Raw genomic sequence first — 26,231 nt, 5'->3', positions numbered from 1 at the left:
AATCACATGCGAGACGCAACCGCCCCACAATTTCGTGCCGTGAATGTCACAGACGTAAGCAAAAGGTAATATTCACAACCTTCATGCCGAGAGCCAGGCTGACCATACAGTGCGATCGTCGGCAACCATGTTTACATTGCATAAAGCGCGGCAAGAGTGTATGCTATCGTCCTGGATTGTGCCACGGTGCTAACGGAACAGGATATTTGTCTTTACCAGCTGAATGATGATCGTGCGCAACCCGCCAATCTTCCTCTTGAGCTCGAGGATCAGCCAAGTCTACCCGCTGTCACTCCGCCAACCTACGCAGACGGAATTCCCACACTGTCAACGGTCACCCAATCCGCAATCAGACATCTTGGCTATGCCAATGACAGCAACGGAACCATGGGTATCATTTGTTGCATCGCAGGTCCCCCCAGCCTCCAATCCGATCCTGGGCTTCGGCATAGCCCCTCAGCAGACCAGTACAGAAGGATCGTCCGAGAACTCCCATCGTGGAGGCACATCGAATTGCTAGTGCACGCATTTTTTACGAACGTATCATGGCATTACGATATAGTGGACGAAGCTATCTTTCTGAACCAACTTTTTCAGTGGAAAAGTCTCTCATATAATCAGCTGAAGGAAATCCCAAATGGTTTGACAGCCGACCTCTGGTCTTTTCCGGCATTGCTATTCCAAGTTTTGGCACAGTCTTTACTATTCCAACCATTGGACCATGACGACAGTCTAAATGACTTGAAGTATGCACCCGACATGAAACTATCCGATCGAGCAGCAGAGTTTAGTGATGCAGGCCTGCGTCTCGCTTCTTTAGTTGAGAAAAGTAAGCTCACTCTCACAACGATTCAGGCTGGATTGTTGCGCGCTTCTTTTGAAAAGAATACCGGGAAGGTGGTAGAGGCGTGGCATTCTATCGGAACTGCGATTCGCAACGGTCAAGAACTCGGTCTTCACCTGGAGACGTCAGCCCACACGCTAAATCCCGGGCATCAAAATCTACCAGACCACAGTTTGGGATGTAGGGTCTGGCTAATGCTCCATCTTTGGGATGCCCACATGGCTGTGGTTCTGGGACGACCGATGGTGACCAACCTGAATCCTAGCCACATCCCCCTCCCCGGTTCGTGGAATGACAGCCCGATCGAGCAGGAGCTGCCGCGGCCCCGCGACGTCATTCTTTGTGGTTTTCATACGGCCTACAAATATCTGCAGGATATACACGGGCTCGAGAAGAAGGCTAATGGCTTTCTCTTGGTTGAGCAGCTTCACGAAAGCATCCTCGCTAATATTGCTAATCTTCCTGCGTGGGCTACACCCCAGGGATCACGTTCGAACGAATCTGCCTGGCTTTCCACAGCGTTGGAAATCATGTTCACCAATGTACACTTCGTATTGTTTGCCCTGCATCGACCGTTCGTATCTTTGTCTTCAAGCAGTCGCAGTAAGGCATATTACTTCGCAACGCAGATTTTGGAATCACAGGCCCGCCTCTTCGATCGGACAGAGCCTCTGCAACACAAGAGTTTTGAACTGGTATTTGCCACGTTCGATGCTACGATACTCATTGCAGCCATGCACATTCGGTTTCCAGATGAGTTTGCAGACCAATACCCCGCAGCAAAGAGGAATTTAGAGTGGGCTTTGGATAGACTAAAACTTCTTGAACCCACGAATGACCTGGCCAGCTCAGCTTTCAATGTTATTCAGCAGCTTTATCAGAACATGTTGGCTAGCGTCTACCCCTCTCAGTCTCTTCCATCCGCAGGTCAAGGTGCGAAAGCTGGAATTTCCGTGGGGTCAGAATCTGAAATGTTCCCATCCAGTTGGGACGCCATTCTACAGCCTTTTGATAACACGATTTCAGGGCACGCATTTAACGAGGCGATTTGCGATGGCATCTTCGGGTTCTCATCAGGGGATCAAGCGCAATCCCCTGGAGAAAGGGACCATCCACCGCTCGGGTCGCTCAACTATCAGATATAGGATAAGTGTTCTGCCAACTTGTCACTTTGGAGACTTTTCATCTTACGATACGCGAAGTCACAGCCAGTGGGCTCTGTTCAGCAACAGAACGGCAATGTCGGACGGCAGTATGGCTTAGATTTTAGAGGACCTGTCGTCCCTTTACGAAGGTCGAAGCATGCTAGGTCGAAGGCTAACTGAGGCTTGAAGACAAGATTGTAGGCAGTTGCACAAAGGTAGTGAGATATTTACGGAATCCTCGCAATGTCAGAAGGCTGATGCATTCCTACTGTCTGTGCCGTACCTTCAATCGGCACCGACCAGGCGACCCTCCTTTCGATAAACTGCTCTACCTGTGGCCGCAACCTGGTTTCTGCTAAAGCGGGATCATCCACAGTGCCGGTGCGCAAGATCGTCATCTCAGGAAATCGAGCGCCGCGACGGTACATCAGAGTTCCGCATGTCTTGCAGAAATAATTTGTCATAGATGCGTTGGCACGTACTGTCGTAGCCTCTTCGAATGTCGCGAGATTGTTCTCACCACGAACGTACTTGAGATGTGAGTCCGCCACAGTGATGTTCGATTGGTAGAAGGCGGAACCAATCTTGCGGCAGTCGAGACAATGACAAACATGACGGTTTATCAAACCAGGTTTCTGGAGTGGCTGCAGAACGTTTAGCTCGCGCAGTCTGTTGTCGGGAGTGGTGAAATGCAAGCGCAAAGCGGTATTGCAGCAGGCTTCGCCTGGATAAACTAACCAGAACCACCTGTACAGCTCCACAAAAGCATGTGGCAGTAGCTTCATCCTCGGTAGACCAACCATCGTTGGAAAGATGGGTCACGGAGAATCCATGGTCGTTGAAGGAACTCATGGCTTCGTGTTGTTGATGATATTCTTCTTTGTGGGAATGTAATTTAACAGCGAGAACGCGAAGAGAGTGATCGCTGGTAACAACTGGCTACACCTGGTCGTGGTCTTCACAGAGTGATGAATACAGCAAGAAATCTCTTTGCATCTGTATGGAGATACGAGTTCGTTTCGCCAGAGCGATCAAGCTTATGAGGTGAACCCCGTTTCTCTAGTGGGTAAGCCTTGTGGAGACATTTCAGGCTTAGGATCTTGCGATGTCATACTCTACGTCCAGATCCTCTTCGGCAAGGATGTGTTGGTAATGCCAGATATCTCGCGTAGCTTGCTGACCTAGCGATAAGACTTTGTGGATTGATTTGATGCAGTTGCCCAGTCTACCCCGCTGAGTTCACCCCACAGTGGGGTAACCCCGAACGTAAGACGCCACAATCAGCACACCAGCCCGGAGTCAGTGAGGCAGTGCGGGCGTCAGTACCCCTCAAAGATATGATGGTCACTGAATGTGGCCGAAGCGGTCAGGCATAGAGGAAACTGGTGACTGAGACTATGCGCCATTGAACATCGCCTCTGCAACTCTTTGGAAGAGCTGAAACAAAGTCTGGATGCTAGAGGACTTGAACGAGGAAGGATGACGGGATGTAACATACCCTTGAGAGGACGTGTGGTACCTGATTCGATAGCCGCAAACGCCCGTGGCAGCGTGCAGGGCGTAAATCCTGCAAAGCTCGTGTGTGCAGGTGAACGGAGCAGGGTAAGTCACAAAAGCGAGGTTGAATTTTTTTCAGAGTAAGCACTAATTCCATAATAAGCAATTACTAAGCCAGGTACCCGGATGCTTAGAGCTGATGAACAAAGAATGACACAAATTGTCATATGAACTAAGAGATTATGACAAAGACTATCGCACAAGAAGTGGGGACGCGGAAGAGATCGTATTAGCGCTGCTTCTATTCCACGCCGGCTTGTTGTCAGTCTTGGTTGTTACTAACATCATTCTATGAAGACTTCCTGCCTCACCGTCCAGTTCAGCGACGTATCGCTGTTCATCAAGTTCCACACGCATCAAATTGGCGGGTAGTTTTTGTGCGATTGAGAAATCATCTTCCGTCTCCTGCGCGCCGTGTCTGGTTTGGCGGCATGTAGGCTTTTCTTTCTCCTTCTTATAGCCCAAACCGATAAAATCGCCATGATGAAAGAGCCTCCAACTCCTCCGACGACAGCACCGACGATATGAGCGGTTTTGATACCATCTGGCTGTACTGGAGGATTGCAAAGGGAGCTCGTTTCTGCAGGCCGATTGAACATGAACGAGATGGCCGGATGATCACACCCACTGACAGGTTCCACCACAGTGGCATCGTCGGTTCTCCTAAGAGAGGCCAGACTTGACTAACATAGATAAATATACGTAGAGTCTTGTCACCCACGTTCTGCCGATTCTCTCTACAATTTTGGTAGGCTCTTCGTATGCCAGCGCATTTGTATCATAGAAGGAGCCCCACGTACAGTCACTCAGATCGAACATAGCGACAGTGCCTTGCTGATCATATCTGAGTGTGTCAAAAGTGGGAAGCTGGCCCGTCGTATCGGCTGCGCACGTCTCTACATCTAGCGAGCCGCCTATCCTGATCATATGCCGCACTCCAGCAGAATCGCACGAATGACCGAACCTGGAATCGTTGCTTGACATACATCTTCACGAGTTCGAACATTCAGATCCTTCCGCCGAGGCACCGAGGCGCCGAGGTGGTGTAGAAATTCGTGAAGGCTGCACTAACGAGCAGGGTACCCCATAGGAACCGCGCTCAGGTTTCTACCGACAGCAGATCCTCCGGTTGTGGCGCTTAGTGCTAACTGTAGCTCAGAGCCTCCACTTCACAAGTTCTAGTACTGACTGCTGACGATGGCGGTTTCCCCACGGGTAAGAAAAGGCCATGTTAAGCTGCTCGCTATCCCCAGACTCGCTTAGACACCAATCTCCTACTACCAGACTTACAGAGAACGCGTCTATAACGAAAAGGATAAATTCCATTTTCCTTGAAACGGCTTGTTTTGTCGATATCCGAAAAAGCGAGATATCAAGTCGGACTCGCCCACCAATAGGTAGTTGACGGTTCTCGGCTCTGCTCTAGATTTGAGCTAGACAAGACTGGTAACCCCCGCATCTTAAATCTGGGGGATCGACGCAGGGTGCACAATAAGCGTCTGTGCTATTAGCCTCTAAAGCTTGAAGTGAGATCTTCGATAAGTATTGAGGTCGATCGATCACGATGCCGAGGTACTAGACAGAGAAGCTAATAGACTGCATCACAATCAAATTATCTTCACATCTTAGGGTCACCATTCTCGATTTGCATTCTCGATCAGGTAGACACGATTGGGTTAATTGGATTCAGGAGGGCATCACTCGGTTAAATTCATTCATACCTAGCTAATTAGAGTTTGAAAGCTTGTTTGCTGAACTAAACACCAAGTTCAGAAGCTTGTTGCTAGACAAGCTTTCACATGCTACGTTCGCGAGCGCCTGGTCAGTATGCTCAGTGTAATGCTTTGACTTACATAAATAGACCAGCTCGGTCCTCTGTATCAGACATCTCAACCAGCGGCGCTTCCAAGACTTCGCGCATCTTCCTTCATCATGTTTTTCTCATTACTGAACCTTCTCATCTGCAGCCAAGTTGCCTTGGGTAGCATCCATCGCCGGGTAGCGCCTATTCCTCCAGCTCAGGATCCTTTCTATCAACCACCAGCGGGTTACGAAGATGCCGTGCCGGGGACCATCCTTAGGTCCAGGCCTGCCCCGGCTAAACTCCAGGCGCTCAGCCTTGTTCCGGTGAACATCAAACAAGTCACCCAACTCCTGTACCGTACCACAAACGCTCTGGGACAGCCTGAGGTCACTGTCAGTACTGTCATGGTACCAGAGAATGCGAGCTACGACAAGGTCGTCTCCTATCAAGTGGCAGAAGACAGCGGAGGCCAAATTAATTGCGCTCCATCGTATACCCTTCAAACTGGCTCTCAATCTATTTACGCTGGCACTGGGGATGTCGAGATGCTCCTCATTCTTGGAGCTCTGAACGAGGGATGGATCGTGAGCAGTCCGGACTGGGAAGGTCCTAATTCGACTTTCATTGAAGGCTTCCAGGCTGGCCAATCTACTCTCGATTCTGTCCGTGCAGTGCTTTCGTCAGGCAAGATCACGGGTGTAAAGAGTGATGCCAAGGTCCAGATGTGGGGCTACAGCGGTGGTGCGTTAGCCTCGGAATGGGCTATGGAATTACAGTCGTCTTACGCTCCGGAACTCAAATTCGTCGGAGCTGCAATTGGGGGAGTTACCCCAAACGTGCAGAACGTGTACGGGACTATCAACCATGGCCCTTTCGCCGGAATCGCCGCTGCCGCCCTCCTAGGCATGGCCAATGCATTCAAGGACTTTCAGACAGCGTTGACCAATCAATTGATTCCGGCAAAGGCAGCGGAATTTTACCAAGCGGGACAGAATTGCTTCTACGGCGATGTAGTGCTTTTCGCCGGACAGAACATCTCTTCATACTTCTACGGTGGTGAAAATATCGTCCTCGAGCCGACTCTTGCCAAATACTTTCGCTCGAACGCACAAATGGGTCGTCATGGTGTTCCATCAATGCCGCTGTTCGTCTACAAGGCGGTGGCCGATGAGATCTCTCCAATCGCCGATACAGATGCGCTGGTGGACCAATTCTGCGGCGACGGAGTCTCAATTACCTACGTTAGGGACATGGCAGGTGAGCACTTCACTCAAGCCGCCACTAGTTTTCCAGATGTTATCAATTTTCTTCGCGCGAGATTTGCTGGAACTCCTATCTCTGGGTGCTCGATTCGAAACGAGTTTCTAGATGCCTTGGACGCAGGCGGGCCATCGTATTTTGGCAGAATTATCATCACCGAACTGTTGAATCTATTAGGTAAACCAGTTGGTCCAGGTGATGTTTAGGGTTACTATGCTATCACGCTGTTACTGTAGCTACTGTAGTTTCCTTAAAACCGCGCTAGCTGGCAATAATAGCTTAGTCTAAAACACTGTACTACGGCTTTCTTAATGAAAGGTACTTTATCACAAAGAGTAGCCATAGTGCCGATCGAATTCGGACTCGTGAGATTCCAAGTTCTGACGTGTAGGAAGGTACTGATTGCATGCGTAAGTGAGGCTATTTGCGGAAGTCGAAGGCTTTCGTCGTCGTGTCAGTTGCTAGCCCTATGCGCCATACGCAGCGATGTAGGGTGGTATCGAGGTGGACCAACAGGTTCAATCGATCCTGAAGGTCCGATCTTTACATATGCAATCATGTTGCGATGGTATTGAACACGCCTGCATAAGTTAAATCAACGATGGACCCCTACCCAATAAGCGATGGTTGGGTACGAGACTTGGATACCTACCAGCAGCATTGCTATTCGTCGTAGATAAAACTCTTTCCGTGAAGCTGAGACGGATGATGAATGCGGAGAGTATGCTGGCATATTATCATGGTCCATGAATGGCAGATGCAGTTCGTTACGTGGCTTTGCGAAGACGCATCGAACGGTATGCGAGCGACGCCCCCGGATGTTGAGAATACGCGTCGGATCCGAGGTTGATCAACTCCAACCGGACGTGCAATCCGCAACGATGGTCCTGGAAGAAATGGACTTGTCTGGATCTGTTGCAGTCTATTGATCTTTCAGTCCGTGCAGCATTTTTATTCGTGCTTGTACACTGAAGCTCCCGCGTTTGCCACCATAGTCATCGCCAGCCTTATTCTTGTCCTCATTATTACCCTTGTAAATTTGCATGGCCCGAGCCAGTGGATGCAAAAATCGTACTAGACGATCGACAAATACTAACAGGCGTACTGAACAGGCCTTTCATAGTTCATTTTGTAATTGGTTCCACGCTAAACTCAAGCTTATGGTGCGGTATAACCACCATCGACAAGAATATCTGTTCCCGTCATGTATGAGGAAGCGTCCGACGCAAGCAAAAGATATACTCCCTTAAGCTCTACTGTTTTCCCGAAGCGTCTAAGGGGGTTAGCCGTCTTTTCTATTCTCAGACTTTGTGTGTAGGATCATTTACCCCATAGGCACTTTGTCCATGATCGCGCTCATGACATCATCTGCGATCGGTCCGGCTATAGTAGTTTCTATGAACCCAGGAGATACAGTGTTCACACGAGCGAAATTTAGCCATTCGATCGCGAGGGATTTGCCTGAACAATGTTAACATAGTCGGACTCGGTAGGAACACTGACAAGTGTCTCTGGATTGCTTACACATATGAATGACGGCGGCCTTGGATGCATTGTACGCCGCTTGGCGTCGAGGGATGTTGACGATGTGGCCAGACATGCTCGCTGTTGCGATAAAGCTGCCGGTTTCAAAATTTTCGAGCGAAGTCCCATGCAATGTAGTTCCCTCTTGCTTCTGTCTGCGGAAGTGATTCCCAGCAACATGGGCGCAGTAGACAAATCCGTTGGTGTTGATGTCCATGACTTCAAGGTATCTCGCAATGTTCGAGTCGATAAACGACTCATCCCCCCAGGAAACGCCAGAATTTGCCACGAAGATGTCAAGGCGCCCGTTGAGTTCTTTGATAGCGTTTTCCATCGCCACCTTCACTTCGTCGTATGAGGTGACGTCGACTTTATATGCTTTGCCTGTTGAGTCATGGGTCAGCACGACTTCTTAATTATTTCATTCAATAAATGATGCATCAAGGAAGCTGTAGATTTGGTCACACGTACACTTGACCTTGAAGACTTTTTCGATGTTGTCGGCCTCTTCAATAGCCATGCTGTTGCTGTTGTACCAAATCGCCACATTTGCACCTGCTTCCGCAAAAGTCTTGGCTACTGTTAAGCCAATCCCCTGACCTGCGCCAGATATAATTGCGGTTTTACCAGCCAAGGAAAACAACTGCATAGCCGGGCTGTCCGCTGGGGGTTTGGTGTTGTTGCGTTGAAACACTCCGTTCTTGATGCCTTCAGACATTTCTCTAGACATGTTATGTTTCAGAATAGTGATTGCTAAGATCGAAGGGCACAGCGAAGCTTCTCAGATATCAACTAGACAGTTAGCACCCACCGGGTATAAATACAGGCAAGGAATAGGTGCGGACTGGGCCACTAGGTGCACTGCTACAATCTTACTAGTGCTTGTGATTCATGATCGTCCGTGGGGCTGAATCGATCTGATGTATGTACCCAGCGGATAGCAATATAGGCAGATTCTCGGTGGGGCTACATTGCACCGTAGTACCGCTAATATCCGCAAGCGTGCAATTATGCGAGCGCCTAGTAAGACAAGGAGCTACACGAGTACTATAGTAGATTACAGTAGTATTGTTTATGTTACAGTAGTACTGTTTGTGTTACAGTAGTATTACCTCTGTACATTGTGCTGTAGTATCGTGGAAATATGTCTATGCGCGTGATGCTCACTCTTGTAACATAGTAGTACAGAGCTGCGTTCTAACATCTACAGTGTTAAAACATCGTAATAATCTATGCTTTATGACATATCTGACAGTCTTCGCAGCTGAGGAGTGGTAGATGCTGATATCAATGGTCTGTTTTATATCGTACATGAGAGCTCTACAAGCGGCTAAAGTTCGCCCGAACTCTTTGCGCAAATTATCGGAGTTTCGGAACAAAGGCTCTGAATGGGTTGCCAAAGGTCAAGCGTACATTTGACTTCCCGATACGTTGTGGCTGATGCGGAGATGCCGTCGTCGGTGCTGAACGCTGAACCGGAGTCACGACACGAGAGAAGATCAATAGCTCGATGGCCAGCTGCCACAAATGGTGGTACTCCTTAGAGATGTATGGCGCATCGCGATGGCGTATGTGGTGTTGAAATCGTAGCTGTGGTTCCAGCGGCCGTCGTTGTTCCGCCAACGCCATGTTTGGGTAGTGCGCGCGGCAATCTTTCCGAATTCCGACCGCGCAGCCCCAGCGAGCTGGATCTCAGTTCTGTGTATACTAGCACCACGAAACGCACCGCGACGCATTGATACGACCGATACGCTTTCCTGACCTGTATATACTTCTCGACTGATTACGAAACGAAGTCGTTGGCTCTCACGTGCGCCGCATCCCTTGTACACCGCCTGCCACGACCCTCCCGTCCTGTCGACGCACATGCCATAGCCGCTGTCACACAACACCCTCAGCGAAATGCTCGGCTTCCGACCACTGTCCGTGGGCAAGCGGAAAGCCAAGTCGTACAACCAGGCGCCGACGGCCGACCGCGATGTCGAAGACGGCGACCTCAACGAGAAAGGCTACGCCAGCGATGACTACGAGGCCTACATGTCCTCGGGCACACCAAGCCCGTCCTCGTCCCGCCATTCCTCGGGCGCATACGACACAAATCCCAACAACATCGAGTCGAGACCGCTTCGCCGATCCTCCAAATCTCACCGGAGAGCCCCCTCGAAAGCTACCGTGAGTGCATATAGCTACCGGAATCCACGGGCATGTACACGATATTTTGGGCTGGCGGTGGCGAGCACGCTGTTGTTCTTCATGTACTTTCTGTTCAGCAGCAGTTGGGCCTCGATACGCAATGCGGAGCTGGGGCTGAATAAGCCGCCGCCGCCGCCCAACGTGTGGGAGAGCTTTCCCTTCCTGAAGCGATATCACGGCGGCATACGGTCGCTTGTCAGCCGGGACAAGAATGTACCGGAATACCCAACAAAGCAGGACATCGACCCCGAGCTGCCGGCGGAGGAGCAGCCCAAGGAAGCTGTCAAAGAGCGGAGATCGCAGGGCGCACACATTGCCGACTCGATACCTTTTGACCCATACCCGGACTACAGCGGTATAAACTACGTAGACAAGTACGGCCCGGTCGAGACGTGCTATCTCGATGCGAACGATACCATCAAGGTTCCTGGATTGAGGGCATACAAAGGCGTACCACAGGGTATGCCGGACAACGTGATCGGAAGCTATGAGACATTAGGCCTAAGGAACGATGTCTGCTTCGAGCGCTTCGGAAGACTCGGTCCGTATGGGCTAGGCTACAGCAAGAGGCGCGGCGGGACAGGCGCGGGCATGGAAGGTGATCGTGAAGGCATCGAGGATGTCTGGAAGGTTGACGCTGAGGTTGACTTCCGCGAGGTCAACTGGACGGAAGCGCTCGGCAGGTGCTTGGAAAAGAACAAGGGCCGGTTCGAGAAACAACCCAAGACGGGGACTGATACATTCAAGATGCAGAAGCGAGATACGGTAACCGATGCCGAAACCGAAGCCAACAGCACAGTCCACGTTCTACCAAAGGCAGCCCACAATACGCTTCTTCCACGGACCGCCGTGCTCATTCGCACATGGTGGGACTACGAATACGACGACGAAGACATCATGTACCTCCGCGCCCTCATCTCTGAACTCAGCCTTGCATCCGGCGGTGAATACGAAGTCCACTTCCTTATCCACGTAAAGGACGACAACAAGCAGATCTGGGCCGACGAAGACGTCTACGCCGAGGTCCTCAAGAACGCGCTGCCCGCCGAGTTCGCTGGCATGGGCACGCTGTGGTCGGAACGCCAGATGGGCCTGATTTACGGCGGAGTGGAAGAGTCCAACTACCGCGGACTGCCTGTCCATGGTGCCTACCGCTCTACATTCATGCCCGTGACGTACTTTGCGCACCAACACCCCGAGTTCGACTTCTTCTGGCACTGGGAAATGGACGTGCGCTACACAGGCCACTACTACCACCTCTTCGAACAAGTCTCCAAATGGACAACCGCCCAACCCCGCAAAGGCCTCTGGGAACGCAATGCACGTTTCTATGTCCCCTCGGTGCACGATTCCTGGGAAGACTTCAAGCAAATGGTCCGTGTGCAAACCGAACACGGCACCAACAGCCAAGCCAACAGATGGTCCTCTCATCTCCCGCCCAACCCCCACGTCCCTGGCCCAGAGATGCAGAAGCCTGAGAAGCACATCTGGGGCCCGGAGCCTCCCCAAGACTACCCCGACATCGAGATTGACGAAAACGTCAAACCCAACACCACACTCGCAGAAGACAAGTACGAATGGGGTGTCGGCGAACCCGCTGACCTCATCGTCTTCAACCCACTCTTCGACCCTGATCAGACGAATTGGATCCTGGCTGATGATGTCACGGGATACGACAAGAAGAACGGGCTTCCACCGCGTCGTACCGCTATCAACACGTCCGGTCGCCTCTCCTGGCGCCTGCTGGAGACGATGCATCGCGAACAATCCCGCTTCCGACACACCATGTTCAGCGAAATGTGGCCCGCATCGTGCGCCCTGCACCACGGTCTCAAAGCCGTATACGCGCCGCATCCCGTCTTCATCGACCGGAAATGGCCGACGCAGTACCTCGCTGCCATCTTCAACAACGGACGCAACGGTGCAAGTGGCGGGGCGCGCATGTCCGTCTTCTCCGACGAGAGACAACACAATTTTTTGGGCACCACGTGGTACTATCATGCGGGCTTTGCGCCGAATCTCTGGAAGAGGTGGTTGGGCTATAAGGTGGATAATGATGGTGGAGAGGAGTCTGAGGTCCAGGGTGAAGGGCGCATGTGCTTGCCGGGCGTCCTGTTGCATCCGGTTAAGCAGGTGGATTTGGTGCAGGAGAAAGAGCCGATTGATGAGAAGGTGGAGTGAAAACTGGTTGCGCGTGGTAGCGCGGCGTTGGCATTCATTGCAAAGGCGTCTGGGGTTTTTGTTCGCACGCTGCTTGGTAGCGTTGAATTTTTTTGTTGTATATGATTGGAGATGAATATTGACAGTCACGCTGAATATGGGTATATGAACGACTAGGCTATCTTTTTTTTTCTACGTAGCCTTGCTTTTGTACTTGTATCAAGACCGTAACGTTTCTTACCCATGTTTTCAGTCATCATGCAGCTTTTTTTCCATCTCGTTCAATCCTGCCATGTCCCTTCCACACTCAATAGCTCCTCGGCAAGCTCAACACCTTCTCCCCAATATAGTTCAAAATCATCTCCCGACTCACAGGCGCTATCCTGGGGACAAAGCATTCGCGGAGGTACCGCTCAACATCATACTCCTGCGCATACCCCATACCGCCATGCGCCAACACCGCCCTTTCACACGCTGTAAACGCCGCTTCGGCCGCGAGGTACTTTGCGCTATTGGCCGCTACACCAATGGCATCTTGCCGGATAGAATCGTCTGTCTTGCTAGCATCGTACAACCGCGCTGCATGGTAGGTAGCAAGTTTTGCAGCTTCGAGCTGCATGTACGCGTCGGCGAGGGGATGAGCGATACCCTGATTCATACCGATAGGGCGCTGGAAGACGTTGCGTTCGCGTGCATACGTAGCAGCGCGTGTGAGAGCAGCGTAACCGAGACCCAGGGCTTCGCCGGCTAGCAAGCACCGTTCTGCGTTCATACCGTGTAGGATGATCTTGAAGCCCTGGCCCTCTTTTCCGACGAGACAGTCGGCGGGGATGTGGTAGTTGTCGAAGAAGACTTCGTTTGCGTCGACGGCGCGGCCGCCCATTTTCTTGATGCGTCGCATGTCTAGGCCGGGGGCGGAGCGATCAAGTGGTATGCAAAACATGCTCAGTGCCTGACTTGGCTTCTCTGCTTCTTCCCGTGGTGTCGTTCGCGCGAGGAGTATCATCCTCTTTGCAACTTGCGCACACGTGATCCATATTTTCTGCCCCGTGATCTTGTACCCCTTCCCATCGGCATCTTTCCTCGCAAATGTGCTCAGCCTCAGTGTATCGAGTCCAGAGTTTGGTTCCGTGACGCCAAAACACGTCCTGTACTCTCCAGAGATGATCTTCGGTATCGTCTCCCTCAATTGCTCTTCGCTCCCAAACTTGGCGAGAGGCTGCGTCGCATACACATTTGCATGTATCGCCTGAGCTCCTGCAATGCCAGCACCAGATTCTGCAATCGTTTGCAGCATCATTGTTGCTTCCGAGATTCCTAGACCGGAGCCGCCGTAAGCTTCTGGCAAGGCGATGCCTAGCCAGCCGTCCTTTGCCAGCGCGGCGTGAAAGTCTGATGGATCGGTGCTGGTATCATCGCGGTCGCGCCAGTAGCTGTTTGGAAAGTTTGAACAAAGTGCAAATATGGCGTCGCGGACTTCGAGTTGAGTGGACGTGAAGCCTGTTGTTTCCATGATGCGTTGGCGTGGTGTGGTGCTGAATCGGCATCTTTGGGGGCGCAGTTGGAGAAGTGAGGCATTGCGGGTCAGGTGTGATGCGCGTAGGATGTGCTGTGTTGCTGCGAATAACATGTTCCTGGATAAAGGTCACATGGGTGCTGTTATCGAGTTCATAAGTTATTGCATGACCATTGTTGACGGGACATTGTGTAGCCGACTTGGGTAGTTGCCGCTCAAGTGGGGTCAGGGTCTTAAAGCCGAGGTGCTTGCATGGTGCGCTTTTCTTACTACCATTGCTCGCAACTTCTACTGGTCTTCGTCCTCAACCCTAAGCAAGGTACCGGCTCTCGTACCTTGAATTGTTATCTCGCTCAAGATGCGATTTAAAGTCCAGTCAACGTGACTTCATATACGTCCCGCTCTCATTCCCCAATGCAAGCGATGCAATTAAACACGATGTTTATGGTGGCTATAAGTGTATGCGAGCTCTCTGGACGCCTTGAGATGTCACTACGATACATGTAAATCGCTCATTACCAAAAATCCACTGAGAACCTTGACACCGTCCAATCGCTACACATAGGCCTACGCAGTGCTAGAAAGGTCAACACGCTTTTGAAAAAGAAGTATTGATAGCGACAGTCATAGCTGCGCTGCCCTATTCCTCCTCTAACAACAGATTTTCCTCAAGCGAAGGGAGTGCATACCAGTCCATCTTGCCACGCACATCCCACTTATGTCTGCGCACTCTATTGGAGTAACTGTTCTGCCTGATTTGTAGCCTCGTGAATACTTCCCATGGATCGGCACGGTCTCCATACGTCATGCGGGAAATATGGAGTGTGAGCCACTGCAGCCCATCTTTCTGCGACCCCGAGACAGCTTCGGCGATCTCGACCGCAGCGGCCACAGAACGCTTCTCGTCAAGCGGAGGAGTTGTTGCGGCTCCCATCATCCCACCCATCAGTTGGTCGCAGTAGTCAGTCGCCTTACCAGGAATGTGGAGGTAGAGATCGAGTTTCGTGAGCTTCATGCTCGACAGAACTTCAAGATGTCTTGCATCGATCTGGGAAGTACAGTCAGCGCATATATGTACGATCAAGTGGCTGAAACTTGCATTGGTATCACATTCAGCCTGCCATCCCAGCCGCTCAAGGTTCGGAAACGTAGAAGCGATTGTCTCGAGTAGGCTCAGGCCCATGTACTTGGAGTGGTAGTAATGCCCGAACGTGGGCCCAAGGATCAGTGTCTTGAGTGAATCCCGATGCTTTTCGATAGCAGGCCAAAGATCATCGATGGAATGTTGTGGATGAGACACGTCAAGATGCTCAAGCGTATCAAGTGACTCAATGAATATCCTTGCGGACAGATCAATATCATTGCGCCCTAACATTCCAAAACTCAACGTCTTGAGCTTTGGACAAAGTCCGGCAAAGCTCTTGAAGAAATTCGTGGGGTTGTCGATTCCAAAGTCGAGTTTACGCAGCCGCGAACAATCAATAGAATCAAGAAACATACGACAACAATCGTCATCCCATAGGTAAGTCGAGTCTCCAAAAATTCTTGAGACTTCAATGGTAAGCTCTTCAAGTCGAGGCATACGCAGACCGGACGCGAGATCGAGGCGCGGCAACCTTTCCGGTTCAGAATCAGGTACGATCCTTGCCTCATGGTAGCCATCGAAGTCTTGTCTGTTTTGCAGCCGAAGAGATCGTACATTACCGCCGACCGCCAAAGCCTGAGAAATCCGGGGCCAGTCAGAGCGGCAGGGCTTGTCGGGACGATAGCCCTGGGTGTAAACCACGTACGTGAGCTCGGTAAGCAAAGGGGACGATAGAAGTTTCATATCCATCTGTCGATGGAGAATGTTCTTCGCATTCTGGCGGTCCAAAGTAACAACACGTAGCTCAAGCTGCGGCCAAGTCGCGTGGATCATGTCGTACACTGCACGAGACATGTGCGCAGAGGTCTCCCAACTAGGACAATTAGCTTCGTAACTATCAACATATCCGAAGGATATACTTTAGCGATTCGAGATCTCCGTGCTGCGCGACTTTGTTGAGCATCATGATCAAGTCATCCGAAGGCACGTCGTTTGTGACTGTGATGCTGCGCACGTGCTTCGCGATATGTCCTTGTTCATCTCCGCGGAAATTTTCCACAAGCGCTTGGTATCTCTTTAGTTCCTCGCTCTTCTTCAGTCCTCTAGTCAAAGTGACGTTTCTGTATATGAAGGGCAATGCTGCATCGCGTAATGTGACTGATGAATGTGCCACATTCAGTACGTCTGTGGGAGACGTACCCGCAACTTCGGTCATGATGAGGTGGTGGATGTCTTCGGGGACGACATTTAAATTGACCGCCTGGCCCGTGATGCCATCTGATAAAGTTGAAGGGGTGGCTTTTGCGACGCAAGTATCGAGGGTGAACATGGTTTCTGTAATTTGACGGTAACAGGACTGCGTGTTCGGGATGCTGTGGTGATATCCAGCATGTCCATGAACATTGTGCTTCTTTATACAATCGACTCTTCCAGGCAGCGATAGGAAGCAGGCGCAGCACGACGCGGTGCCAACATGGGTCGAGGAGCAAGACCGGGAATCGACCGTGACATGAAGTCTGCAAAGCCATCGCAATGTCCATAGCAAGTCTTCTATCGCAATGCTTGAGACAGTCTCCCAAAGCGGTTCACTCACCCTTCAATGAGGCTTCCCGAGCCAGCAATAAGTTGGAGATGGCAACCCCAGGTGCAAAGATTAGATCGGGCAGTGGTGAATATGCGGCGTTATTTCGAAGTTCCATTGAGAAACCAGGGGCGATAATCAGCCTCAGGCTACATTTACTGGTTCTTTCGGGCGGCTGGAGCTTCACCGCTACGACTGCGCCACAACCTTCGCATCGCTCGCTCAGACGACAATCCTTGCGCACACCGATGTACTCAACGGCGATACGCATACCCGTAAGACATTCATATAACAGTACAAGGTACCGTGGTATCTGCTGGGTCTGATGCAGCGGTTGTACTGTGCTAAGAAGCGGGCGTCGCGTTTGGTGGGGATGCGCCTGTAGTATCCGTGCACTCAATGCGCGCTGTCGATTAATGCCCGCCACCCCACCACATACTAAGTAGTGCTAAAGTAAGACGAATCTTGGAGGGACTCGAATAAGGCTCTACTTGGGGTATATATACGGAACTATACGTGACCCGAGCCTGGCCCGATGCATTATTTCTACGCCAATTCATTCGGAACCCTCCCGTTGAGAATGACTTCCTCGCTCCCACCACTTCCCTCACTACACCTCCTAGCACTTTCATTTTCGCTCTTCGCATCGCTCTTCATCGTGATCTCATGCTCGACTCTGATATTGTGCTTCCCATACACCGGAGGCGGCGGCATGAAATCGTCCCGCAGCCTCGACGTGTCGCCAAGTTCCACCTCGGCACCCGCATTGGTGACACTACTCTTCCCGTACTTCCCGAAGACTGAACTGTTTCCGTTCCCAGAACGTGTGAGGCTCTTGGTAAAAGATGTAAACGCGGGCACGATTCGTACGACGAGCGGCTTCATAGCCGGTACGCATGCGCAGACGATGGAGAGGTTCTGTTCGATGCTGGCCCAATAGATAGGTGGGGCGGCGTAGTAGAGGGGATCTTTGGGATGGCGGAAGAAGACGAAGAGCGATTGGATGCGCAAGGCGGAGATGATGCACACACTGGCGGAGTATCAGTACGAGAGTAGGTGTTGTGTATTGGAATTGATGTAAAGAAAATAAGAGCCGTACATCCAGCCTACACAAAGGAGGCATACGAGTGCGATTTTCTGGCGGCGCACGAGTTGGAGACGCCAGATTGCTGGAACAGGGAGCAGGGTGACCATCAAATCGGTGATCATATTCAAGAAGCCGTGGGCGAAGCGAGCTCTACCATTCGTTACTCGTTGTTTAGAGTCAGGACCTCAGTTACAGAACATACGCGTTATCATTGATGCATCTTGACGTCGGCTTTAGCGTCAGATCCCAGAACGCCTCAACTGGTATGCAAGAGAATGCAAAGGTGAAGAATGCTGAAGTAGCCGCTCCAACGCAAAGGGCCATGACAATGTAGATGGGAAGCTTGCTGTCCGCGACGGCGAAAATACGCTTGTATTGCTGACAGATCGACACTTTGGTGAAGATGGATCCTGCTGCGTAGGCGAGGATGCTAAAGTAGAGATACTGCACTGGTCAGGATGTTGTGGTGAAGATTGTACAGCGTATTGAACTTACTTTCAAGCTTTCGATGATTTTAGGCAAAGGGACGAGCACTGTGTGCTTGCCAGCGCCTGCTTGCACCTGCTTGATTTGAGAGACGCCCGCGAGGATACTAAAGACCTGGCGCACGCTTTAGTAACCTGTGGGTTTTTTTCGCATCGCCGAGGAACCTTACCATTGATATGCCAATGAAGTAGTCCTCCCAACCGACGATTTTAGTGAGCTTGATCCGCGAGAAGAAGCGCAGTGCCACACTTATGAGGGCTAGGAAGGTGAACGAATAGACAAGTGCAAGAGTCTTGGGTCCGAGGTTATCCTGTGCTAGTGCGGCGACCACTTGCGGGGGTAGCTGAGGTCTTTCGTCCATGTTGACATAAATGCGCAGATGAAGTTGCACATAGTGGTGACTAGGATTCTGTGCGTCTTGAGCCCTTATACTTCAGGCCCAATAGAGATCTTGCAAAAGTATGGTCCAATTGCGTACATCAAAGCGAAAGTTTATCTCGGATGAATTGAAGACTAGAATCAGCAAGCCGCTGGCGTATTATAACTAGTGTAACAACAAACAGGTTGGTACCCCTATGATTAGCAGAGATCGCATTGTCCCACCAATCTCGACATGCTACTTCTCAATTGACAGCGGCCTGCTGAGTCCGCGCATTGATAATGGCATAGTGCCCAAGGCTCAGATGCCTCGCACTAGAAGTTCTCTTCGGACAGGGTTTCGCTTGCTGATTTCAATGAAGTGCTCATCGTAAATTAGTGTCTAGCTTGGCAGTCTGTGGTGTCCTAACTTTCAGCTAGACGAACCTGAGGCAGCTAGGCCAATAATGTGGCGAAACCCTGAATACTGCATGTATGTACTACGGCTATCAATGAGCTCACCACAGCCACTCAGCGCAAACATGATACGAAGCATAAGCCCAACGTACCACCAAATACACGAGTCTTAGCAGGATTGTGGGCATCTAAGATACTAGGTCGGTTCCTTAGGCTAGTGGGGTGTAGTGCAATCGGACAATTATGGCAGAGTTTCGCCATTGGTTGAGCTTTGATGATGCAAGCGGGACCTAAGCGGTGCGCATGCTATGTGCCGCTTCCGCACGCCACTACTTCGATATAAGGGACCGATTCCCCTTACCGGCCCAATAGTCGCACCGGATGCCAGTTAGAAAGCCAGACGGACGCAGATCTTGGAAGGGCGAGGAGATCTTAGCACCCGATCTCCATGCAATATCTCTTATTATTATCAAATTCATTAGCACTACGGAGTACCCTTTGTAGTAGTCCTGAGCTGTTGTAGCGCCTCTTGTCCAGCGTTTCTAATACCTGTCAGGGTGCCAAGCAAACGTGAACTACTATCGCAGTCCCGTGTATTGGACGCAACCGTGTTAGAGTACGGATTAGCTAAGAGAGAGGCAAAGTAGCTTTGTGGCAGACGTCGTCGACATATGTAGTGTCTTTACTGTGCTGTCAAGGCCGAGATGAGAAATGCAGCACAGGGCCTGAACTTGACTTTCCCTGAGCACAACGTAAACCCCGGATGGCAGGCTTGGCAGGGAGCCGACGTGGTGCGGGTGTCGCGTTGGTGGGGATGCGCCTAGCGCGTTCTGGCACAAGCGCGTTTTTGTCCCCAGACATCGCTACCTCCCCGAGCTACTGCATCATCCACTCCATCTCCACCATTTGCTCCTTCCACACTCCTCAACGCTGTTGATCATCGCCAGCACATCGTTAGGATTTGTTCTTCTCCTTTCTATCCATGTCTTTGATTCTCATCAACGTCCCCATGGAAAGATTGCAGCCGGAAGAAGAACACAACCGCCATTGCGATAACCTTACTGGCATCTCGGACAAGGCATCGAGTCTGCACAATGAGCACATATCAACAAACCCGTCAAAGCTATGTGCCTGCTAACATTCACTCTGAAAAGGTGGAGTACCCAAACCTGCTGCGAATCACCTAGACGTCAATCGACACATCACCGCGATAGCTGGCTATTTGCCCACAACCTTAACGGTTACATTGCCTAGTAAATAGTGCACGCAATGTCGGATCCCACCTTTCCAACGACGCGCTTTGAAATCACCGAAAATACGGAAAGCTCTCATCGCACAAGCCGACTCGATGCTCAGGGGCTGTGTCGCGCTCGTCTTAAGCATGACCAAGGCGCTGTGAGTTGGATCTAACGATACTAACGTTGCTGGCGGCTGAAGTAGTGCTTGAATGGTCCGCTTCACATGCGCCCAGCACACTTGGTTTGCGCACGGACCACCATTGTAGAAAAACAAAAGGCTTGTCGACGAAAGCCTGTGCGCTAATCCTTGCCCCCATCATCCGGAAACACAAGAATGCAGACACGAATTTTCGTAGGCTCAGTTGACCAGCTAGTTCAAGGTAATGATTTGTGTGAATATTAGTTAACAAGTTATATCTGCGACTCCTTCTCTCTCCCCCTTTCCAACCCGGCAACCAAGTATTTGCGGATCGAGCTGTTTGCCCACTGACCAGACGACTGAAGATCAACTCTCTGATAAGTGAGTCAAACCCATTAGGTGGAACTATTTCATCCGGCTCCCGACTAGTCTTGCCGTGTTCAGAGCGCGAACTTGGATCTTGCTCGCAATGACGGACCATAATGGTACAGGGCACAGATACCAAAGATGCAACCAATAGTGAACCCTCCCAGAAGACTCACGCCTCTATTTACTCCCAGATTGACATACAATGGTTGCGAACAATGAATGATGGCGGCAGCAAGTACTGACCGAGCGACGGTATTACCAGCGAAGACAGATGCTGCGTAGTTGGGATAGCTCAGGGGAAGGTAGAGGAAAATGGGTTGCATGATCATGAAGATGCCACCACTCATGATAGCGATACCAACAGTGGGTACGATCCAGTGGATAACGGAAGTTGCTGTCCAAGCGAAGAGGAACAGTCCTATTGGGAGCAAGAATGATGCGAAGAGAGCAGGAATGAGGCGGCGTTCTGGAGGCCCGATATTCCAGGTCCGCACGGCAGGCTCCCATGTAATGCGTATCCAGATCAGGTACATCACCAGCCCTACAGTGATCCCGACGGCGATGGACAGGTAGACGAGACCTTGCGCTCCGAGCGACATTCCATATATCCCTTCGTAGACCATTGGAAAGCACTCGAAGAAAGAATAGTAGATGCCGTATATAAGGGCAACGTAAAGTGCGGTAAATCCGATAGATGGATCGAGGATCATGGTTTGAATTGGCCGCCAGAGTGCTTCGGTGACAACTTCCCGGGGATGGCGCTTGGATTGATCAATTTCGCCCTGGCTTCTGAAACAAGATTGGCCGGTTTGTTCGCGCAGTCGTTGAGCACGTCGAAGGAGAATGTTGGAAGGCGATGTCTCTGGAACCAGCAAGAAGAAGGCTGTGAAAAGCGGACCACTGAGCCACAGCAACTCCCAAGTGGACCATCGCCAACTGGTGGCCGGCACGCTGTAGCCAGAAAGCAAGGGACCAACTGCAGGGCCGCTTGTAGCAACGACAGCCCAAGTCGACAATGCGTATGGGAGCTTGCCGAAGGCATACATGTCGCCCAACGTCGCCGGACCAGTAGCGAGGCAAGGACTTCCAAAGAATCCTAGAAGAAATCGTAGGACGACCAAGCCTGGGAAGTTGTTTACCAGGGCCGTAGGGATGAGAAGAACAATGAATATGGCAAAGGTGAAGATGTACAACGAGTTTCGACCAATGGATGGGATCTCGGAGAGTGGTGACCAGAGCAAAGGTCCGATTCCGTAAGCCATGACATACATGGAGAGCGTGAGAGAAACGACTTGTTGAGAAACATCGAACTGACGCATTATGCCGGTGTAACTCCCAGTGATGATCGAGGAGCCAAGGTAGACAGCGAAGGTGTAAGCATCGATGATCAGCGTCGGCACCAGTTTCTGGCCAGACGTCCAGTTCTGTGGATTTGCAGGGTCGTGAGGGCCATACCAGTTGACGACTATGGTACCATCTTCCAACATCTTGGGCTCGAACATGTCGTCTTGCTGCGTTTCCTCGTCGACCTTCGCAGGCCCCTCGTCATCTGGCAGGGCGGATCCCGAAGGGCGATTAGAATAAGTGTCGTTGTTTCCCTCGCTTTGCGAGACGATAGACAAGGGCTTGTCTTTCGAGCGTAGCTCAGCTGCTTTAAGAAGCTTGACGTAGGAATCTTGCAGCTGAAAGTCATCCTGCTCTTCTGGAAACCGCAGTACTCGATTGCGTGTGATGAAACGGGCAAGTCTACCAAAGCTGGTATCTCGAATGAAATGAGACATCTTCCAGTGACAATAGTACGATTCGATCGTTGTGAAAGGGTGAAAATGTAGTAGGGAGCTAGATGGACAGGAGTGTAAGGACGTTAAATACATCAGGAACAACGAAGACAGCGAAGTTAGGGGATGTAGCCGATCCTTCATTGAGGTCAATGCCGCTTTTTTTGTCATCAAACTCCGTTACCGCCGCAAACCAAGTGCGGCCCTGGAGTGGCGATAGCATAAAGACCGCACAGGAGTAGACGCCGCACTGGGCGGCTAAGCCTATTCTGTCGACCAAAATGAAGGTACATATGCAAGCCGGTTATATCAGAACTCATAACGTCTCGAAGCAAGCAGAGTGGCTATAAGATTTGCACGAACACCGGATTCATGCAAATTTGTATCAAGACGCATGTTAGACTGCGGGGCTAACACGAGATGGGGGAGGCATGTCGGGAAAGAGTAGGGCACATCAGTGAATCATCCGTGCCACCTCTGGTTGTGTTCTTTAGCATGCCGGATCTGGGGACTGCTGAGCAAAATAACTTTGGATTAACGACAGGTCTGACTGTGAAATCTGATTCGTAATAGTGTTGTCCAAATCGGTAAGATGGTATGACCAACCCCGGTCAAGATGAACAAGCGCCATCGGTCCATAGTCATCAGGGTTGGTGTCTATCATCGTCTAAGCGGCAAGCAAAGCAGTTCCCCATCTGGATGTCTAGCGCGCTGAAGGATGCACTACGTCACTTGTTAGAACAAGTTCGGGGTGAAATCATCTGTATACACTACATGGTCACTCCAGCGCCGTCACAGACAACCGGGAACACGACCATCGAACATGCTGTCGTATTCAAGTATCACAAGGTCATATAAAATCATATTTTGAGGAGGTGATAGGTATTGAGAACAGTGTTGAGCGAAAGGATATCATGTTGTATCACAGGTATGTACGTGTGCTACCATCTCAGTTCAACCGCGGTGCTTGTCTCGCTGTCGCACTAACGATCCGTCGGCCCTTTACCTAAGCATGGGCATTACCTCCAAATGGCGCATTACCAGTCCTTCGATAAAGTATTGTAAAGCAAAATGTATCGACAAATATTTATGCTGCCAGTGCCTCAAGTCGAGTTGCTGTACTCAAACAATTTCACATGCAGGCTTATTTCCAGGCTAATGTCGACGTATTGGTGTAATATGAACATGTATATATCATCCTCAGAGAACTTTAATTTGATTCCTGATTATCTGAAGGGAACTCGAGCCATGATTGACTGGCTGCCCGAAAGCGAGCCAAGAATTCATCCTGTGCCATGCTCTTCCTGAATCGATCGGGTTGCTCCCTGATCAGGCAGTCGAGGTTGTTGATCATACGACAGAGCTGTTTTGAATTGCGACTCTCATGCGCAGCTTGATTCTCATAACTCAAGAGCATGCTTTCTAAGATTGGCAGGACACTCAGATCATCCCATAACATTCCTTGCTCCGTCAGGCAAGTCACCGGCGTGTGCCATGCCTGCACAAGTCGCAGTCCAGGGGGAACAAACAGGACATCGTTTTCTTCCAAGACAACCAAGCGTTGCCTCCCTAGCGGTACCCAATCATTCTCTCCATTCGCCAAACCTGCAAAGTCGCTTGGATCCATTCCTTTCTCTGGCACAAAGACCCAGAGTTGTATACCGGATAGATTACGCTGCCAGCTACCCGCTGCAGTATTGATATAAGCACCAGAAAATGAGCCAGGGAAAGAGATAGTGTTAGAGTTGGCAGACATGGTCATGCCTAGGGGCGGTGACGCTAAGTTGAAGCGGTTGTCGTGAAGACCTGCAGTAACACTCTCCAAGAGTCGAAAACGAGTTAACATCGTGAAGAGTGGACGATGACAATTAGCCACACTGCGCGAGGTTGACATCCAGAACCCATTTGTATCTTTAGGATGCGAACGCAAATAGGCGGTAAACTGTCCAAGGGCTTCGCACATGGGCTGTTCGATGTTGATACAGCGAACTTCTGCTTGTTCCTCAGAGTTGAAAGCATCTTCGAGCAGCGATAAGAAGCGCTCATAGTTGTGCATGCCGGCATCAGAGAATGATTCCTTGATGACCACAGGCTTCTGGAAAACTTCCCCAGATCGTGCTGCTTCAAGCATATCATCTACAGAACAACACAGAATATCGCAATCGGCTTTTGAAGTGGCACTGCCAGGTAGCATACCCCTAGATTGAGATATTGACCATATCCTTGCCAACCTGGTGTCTTGCGTGAGCCATTGCGATCGCGCTCGCCGCTGTGCGTAGCCTGGTACTGCTTCATCACTTAGTTGCTGGATATAATTCGACAACATCTGGTCGTATCTGTTGTGCAGCTCATCTTCTATTGTGAGCCTCCTCTTCGGTGACCCAGAATGTATACTCATTTCGGAATGAGGCTTTGTAGGTCCAGTCGTGGTTGGTGTCTCTTTTGCGGTTCTCGTCACCCTGGTAACAACCTCCTCTTGCGACTGCCTCCTGTTATTTCTCTTGATCCCTCGACCTAGATCAGATAAATCTGAGCTAGTGATGTTCTCCGTGATCGGCACTTCGTCTACATTCAAGGCCAGGCCAATAGTATCATCGCTGGGAAAGGTGATAGTAGAAACATCATCTGGGTGATGATTTGAAGGTTCATCTTGATGATTGAACGCAAAGTCATCGAAAACCTCGTTCACTCCTGATGGCGTGAAAATCGGAGAGAACGTGATATCGGGAACATACGCGACGTCACTGTTATCCTGTGTAAAGATTTCTTCATGCACCTCCAGTGCATGTGAGAAGTCGGACTGTTGATGCATGGCTGTCGGTACGTCTTGGCAATCTCCTCTAGTGACAAGCATGCCGTAGCGGTCGCGACACAGGAGATACTGGTGAACATGGTATGGTCTTAAGTCCTTGAGAAGACGGCCATTGGAATCGACAGGCACCGTTCCATCGAAGCTAGTCACCCATAATTCCTCCATCCCTGGATCAGGGACGACACCACCCGCAATCACGATATTCAAATCCCTATGGTATTGCAATGGGGCTTCGTTAAGATTCTTTAGACGACCAGATACAATGGCCTGGCAATGCCTGTCGAGCAGGACACGATTGAGGTAGGGGCGAAAGTGCCTGCTGAAGTTTGGGTATCGCAAAGCGCAAGTCTTCAAAAGTCGTATACAACCTTGAGCGGCAGTATTCCAACCATAGTAACGAACCAAGGCAGGCGACCACAACGCCGAGACTACGGCTAGATTGCGCAGACGATGAACCTCGTTGTACCCGCGCTTTCGTTTTCCGAGACTCCCGTCTTCCTCCTGAGCACTGGACTCAATAGACTCTGCCAGAGTGAATAGCTCCTCCCATCTCGGATCGAGATATCGTTCCGTCTCATTGATCTGAGGACATGCAACAGTAATAATAGTCTTCAAGGTTGCTATGCATGTATCGACCCGTTCACGCTTGGCGAGTAGTTGGTCGCGAAAGCTGAGGTAGAATGTTGAATCCGCATGAGTACTCCACGCATCGTAGAGCCGTTGCACCAGTGACTGGGTCTCATGGTCGAGCTCTGTCATCGTCATGATGTATGTGTCGTGTGTTGTAGACCGGGGATATATCTCGTACGCGATAATAGTCGTTGCGTACGTGCGAGATCACCAGTTGTGCGGAGTTACCAGAGAAGAGTCGTATGATAT

General features: G+C 50.7%; 8 protein-coding genes across 8 annotated transcripts; 2 read left to right on the top strand and 6 right to left on the bottom strand.

The window, feature by feature from the left end:
- Nucleotides 1-5,478: 5,478 nt before the first annotated feature.
- On the top strand, nucleotides 5,479-6,816 carry J4E82_010512 (uncharacterized protein; the record flags this gene model as incomplete). Its single annotated transcript, XM_051736724.1, has 1 exon — nucleotides 5,479-6,816. The coding sequence occupies one exon, from the start codon at nucleotides 5,479-5,481 to the stop codon at nucleotides 6,814-6,816; it is 1,338 nt and encodes a 445-aa protein (XP_051583524.1).
- Nucleotides 6,817-7,768: 952 nt separating this feature from the next.
- On the bottom strand, nucleotides 7,769-8,852 carry J4E82_010511 (uncharacterized protein; the record flags this gene model as incomplete). Its single annotated transcript, XM_051736723.1, has 4 exons — nucleotides 7,769-7,883; nucleotides 7,939-8,071; nucleotides 8,135-8,518; nucleotides 8,606-8,852. The coding sequence occupies 4 exons, from the start codon at nucleotides 8,850-8,852 to the stop codon at nucleotides 7,769-7,771; spliced, it is 879 nt and encodes a 292-aa protein (XP_051583523.1).
- Nucleotides 8,853-10,036: 1,184 nt separating this feature from the next.
- On the top strand, nucleotides 10,037-12,508 carry J4E82_010510 (uncharacterized protein; the record flags this gene model as incomplete). Its single annotated transcript, XM_051736722.1, has 1 exon — nucleotides 10,037-12,508. The coding sequence occupies one exon, from the start codon at nucleotides 10,037-10,039 to the stop codon at nucleotides 12,506-12,508; it is 2,472 nt and encodes an 823-aa protein (XP_051583522.1).
- Nucleotides 12,509-12,794: 286 nt separating this feature from the next.
- On the bottom strand, nucleotides 12,795-14,000 carry J4E82_010509 (uncharacterized protein; the record flags this gene model as incomplete). Its single annotated transcript, XM_051736721.1, has 1 exon — nucleotides 12,795-14,000. The coding sequence occupies one exon, from the start codon at nucleotides 13,998-14,000 to the stop codon at nucleotides 12,795-12,797; it is 1,206 nt and encodes a 401-aa protein (XP_051583521.1).
- A 643-nt stretch (nucleotides 14,001-14,643) lies between these two features.
- Nucleotides 14,644-16,417, bottom strand: J4E82_010508 (uncharacterized protein; the record flags this gene model as incomplete). Its single annotated transcript, XM_051736720.1, has 4 exons — nucleotides 14,644-15,051; nucleotides 15,588-15,723; nucleotides 15,794-15,961; nucleotides 16,008-16,417. The coding sequence occupies 4 exons, from the start codon at nucleotides 16,415-16,417 to the stop codon at nucleotides 14,644-14,646; spliced, it is 1,122 nt and encodes a 373-aa protein (XP_051583520.1).
- A 798-nt stretch (nucleotides 16,418-17,215) lies between these two features.
- J4E82_010507 (uncharacterized protein) lies at nucleotides 17,216-18,603 on the bottom strand (the record flags this gene model as incomplete). Its single annotated transcript, XM_051736719.1, has 5 exons — nucleotides 17,216-17,699; nucleotides 17,769-17,906; nucleotides 17,959-18,200; nucleotides 18,252-18,356; nucleotides 18,412-18,603. 5 exons carry the CDS (start codon nucleotides 18,601-18,603, stop codon nucleotides 17,216-17,218), a joined length of 1,161 nt encoding a protein of 386 aa, XP_051583519.1.
- A 2,230-nt stretch (nucleotides 18,604-20,833) lies between these two features.
- Nucleotides 20,834-22,543, bottom strand: J4E82_010506 (uncharacterized protein; the record flags this gene model as incomplete). Its single annotated transcript, XM_051736718.1, has 1 exon — nucleotides 20,834-22,543. The coding sequence occupies one exon, from the start codon at nucleotides 22,541-22,543 to the stop codon at nucleotides 20,834-20,836; it is 1,710 nt and encodes a 569-aa protein (XP_051583518.1).
- A 1,207-nt stretch (nucleotides 22,544-23,750) lies between these two features.
- On the bottom strand, nucleotides 23,751-26,117 carry J4E82_010505 (uncharacterized protein; the record flags this gene model as incomplete). Its single annotated transcript, XM_051736717.1, has 1 exon — nucleotides 23,751-26,117. The coding sequence occupies one exon, from the start codon at nucleotides 26,115-26,117 to the stop codon at nucleotides 23,751-23,753; it is 2,367 nt and encodes a 788-aa protein (XP_051583517.1).
- Between the last annotated feature and the right edge of the window lie 114 nt (nucleotides 26,118-26,231).

The sequence above is a fragment of the Alternaria postmessia genome (assembly GCF_024291825.1).
Source record: "Alternaria postmessia strain BMP 2775 chromosome Unknown scaffold_130, whole genome shotgun sequence".
In the NCBI taxonomy this organism is placed as follows: Eukaryota; Fungi; Ascomycota; class Dothideomycetes; order Pleosporales; family Pleosporaceae; genus Alternaria; species Alternaria postmessia.
Note: the sequence above shows the minus strand (reverse complement) of the source record. Positions and strands in the feature narration are given on the sequence as shown.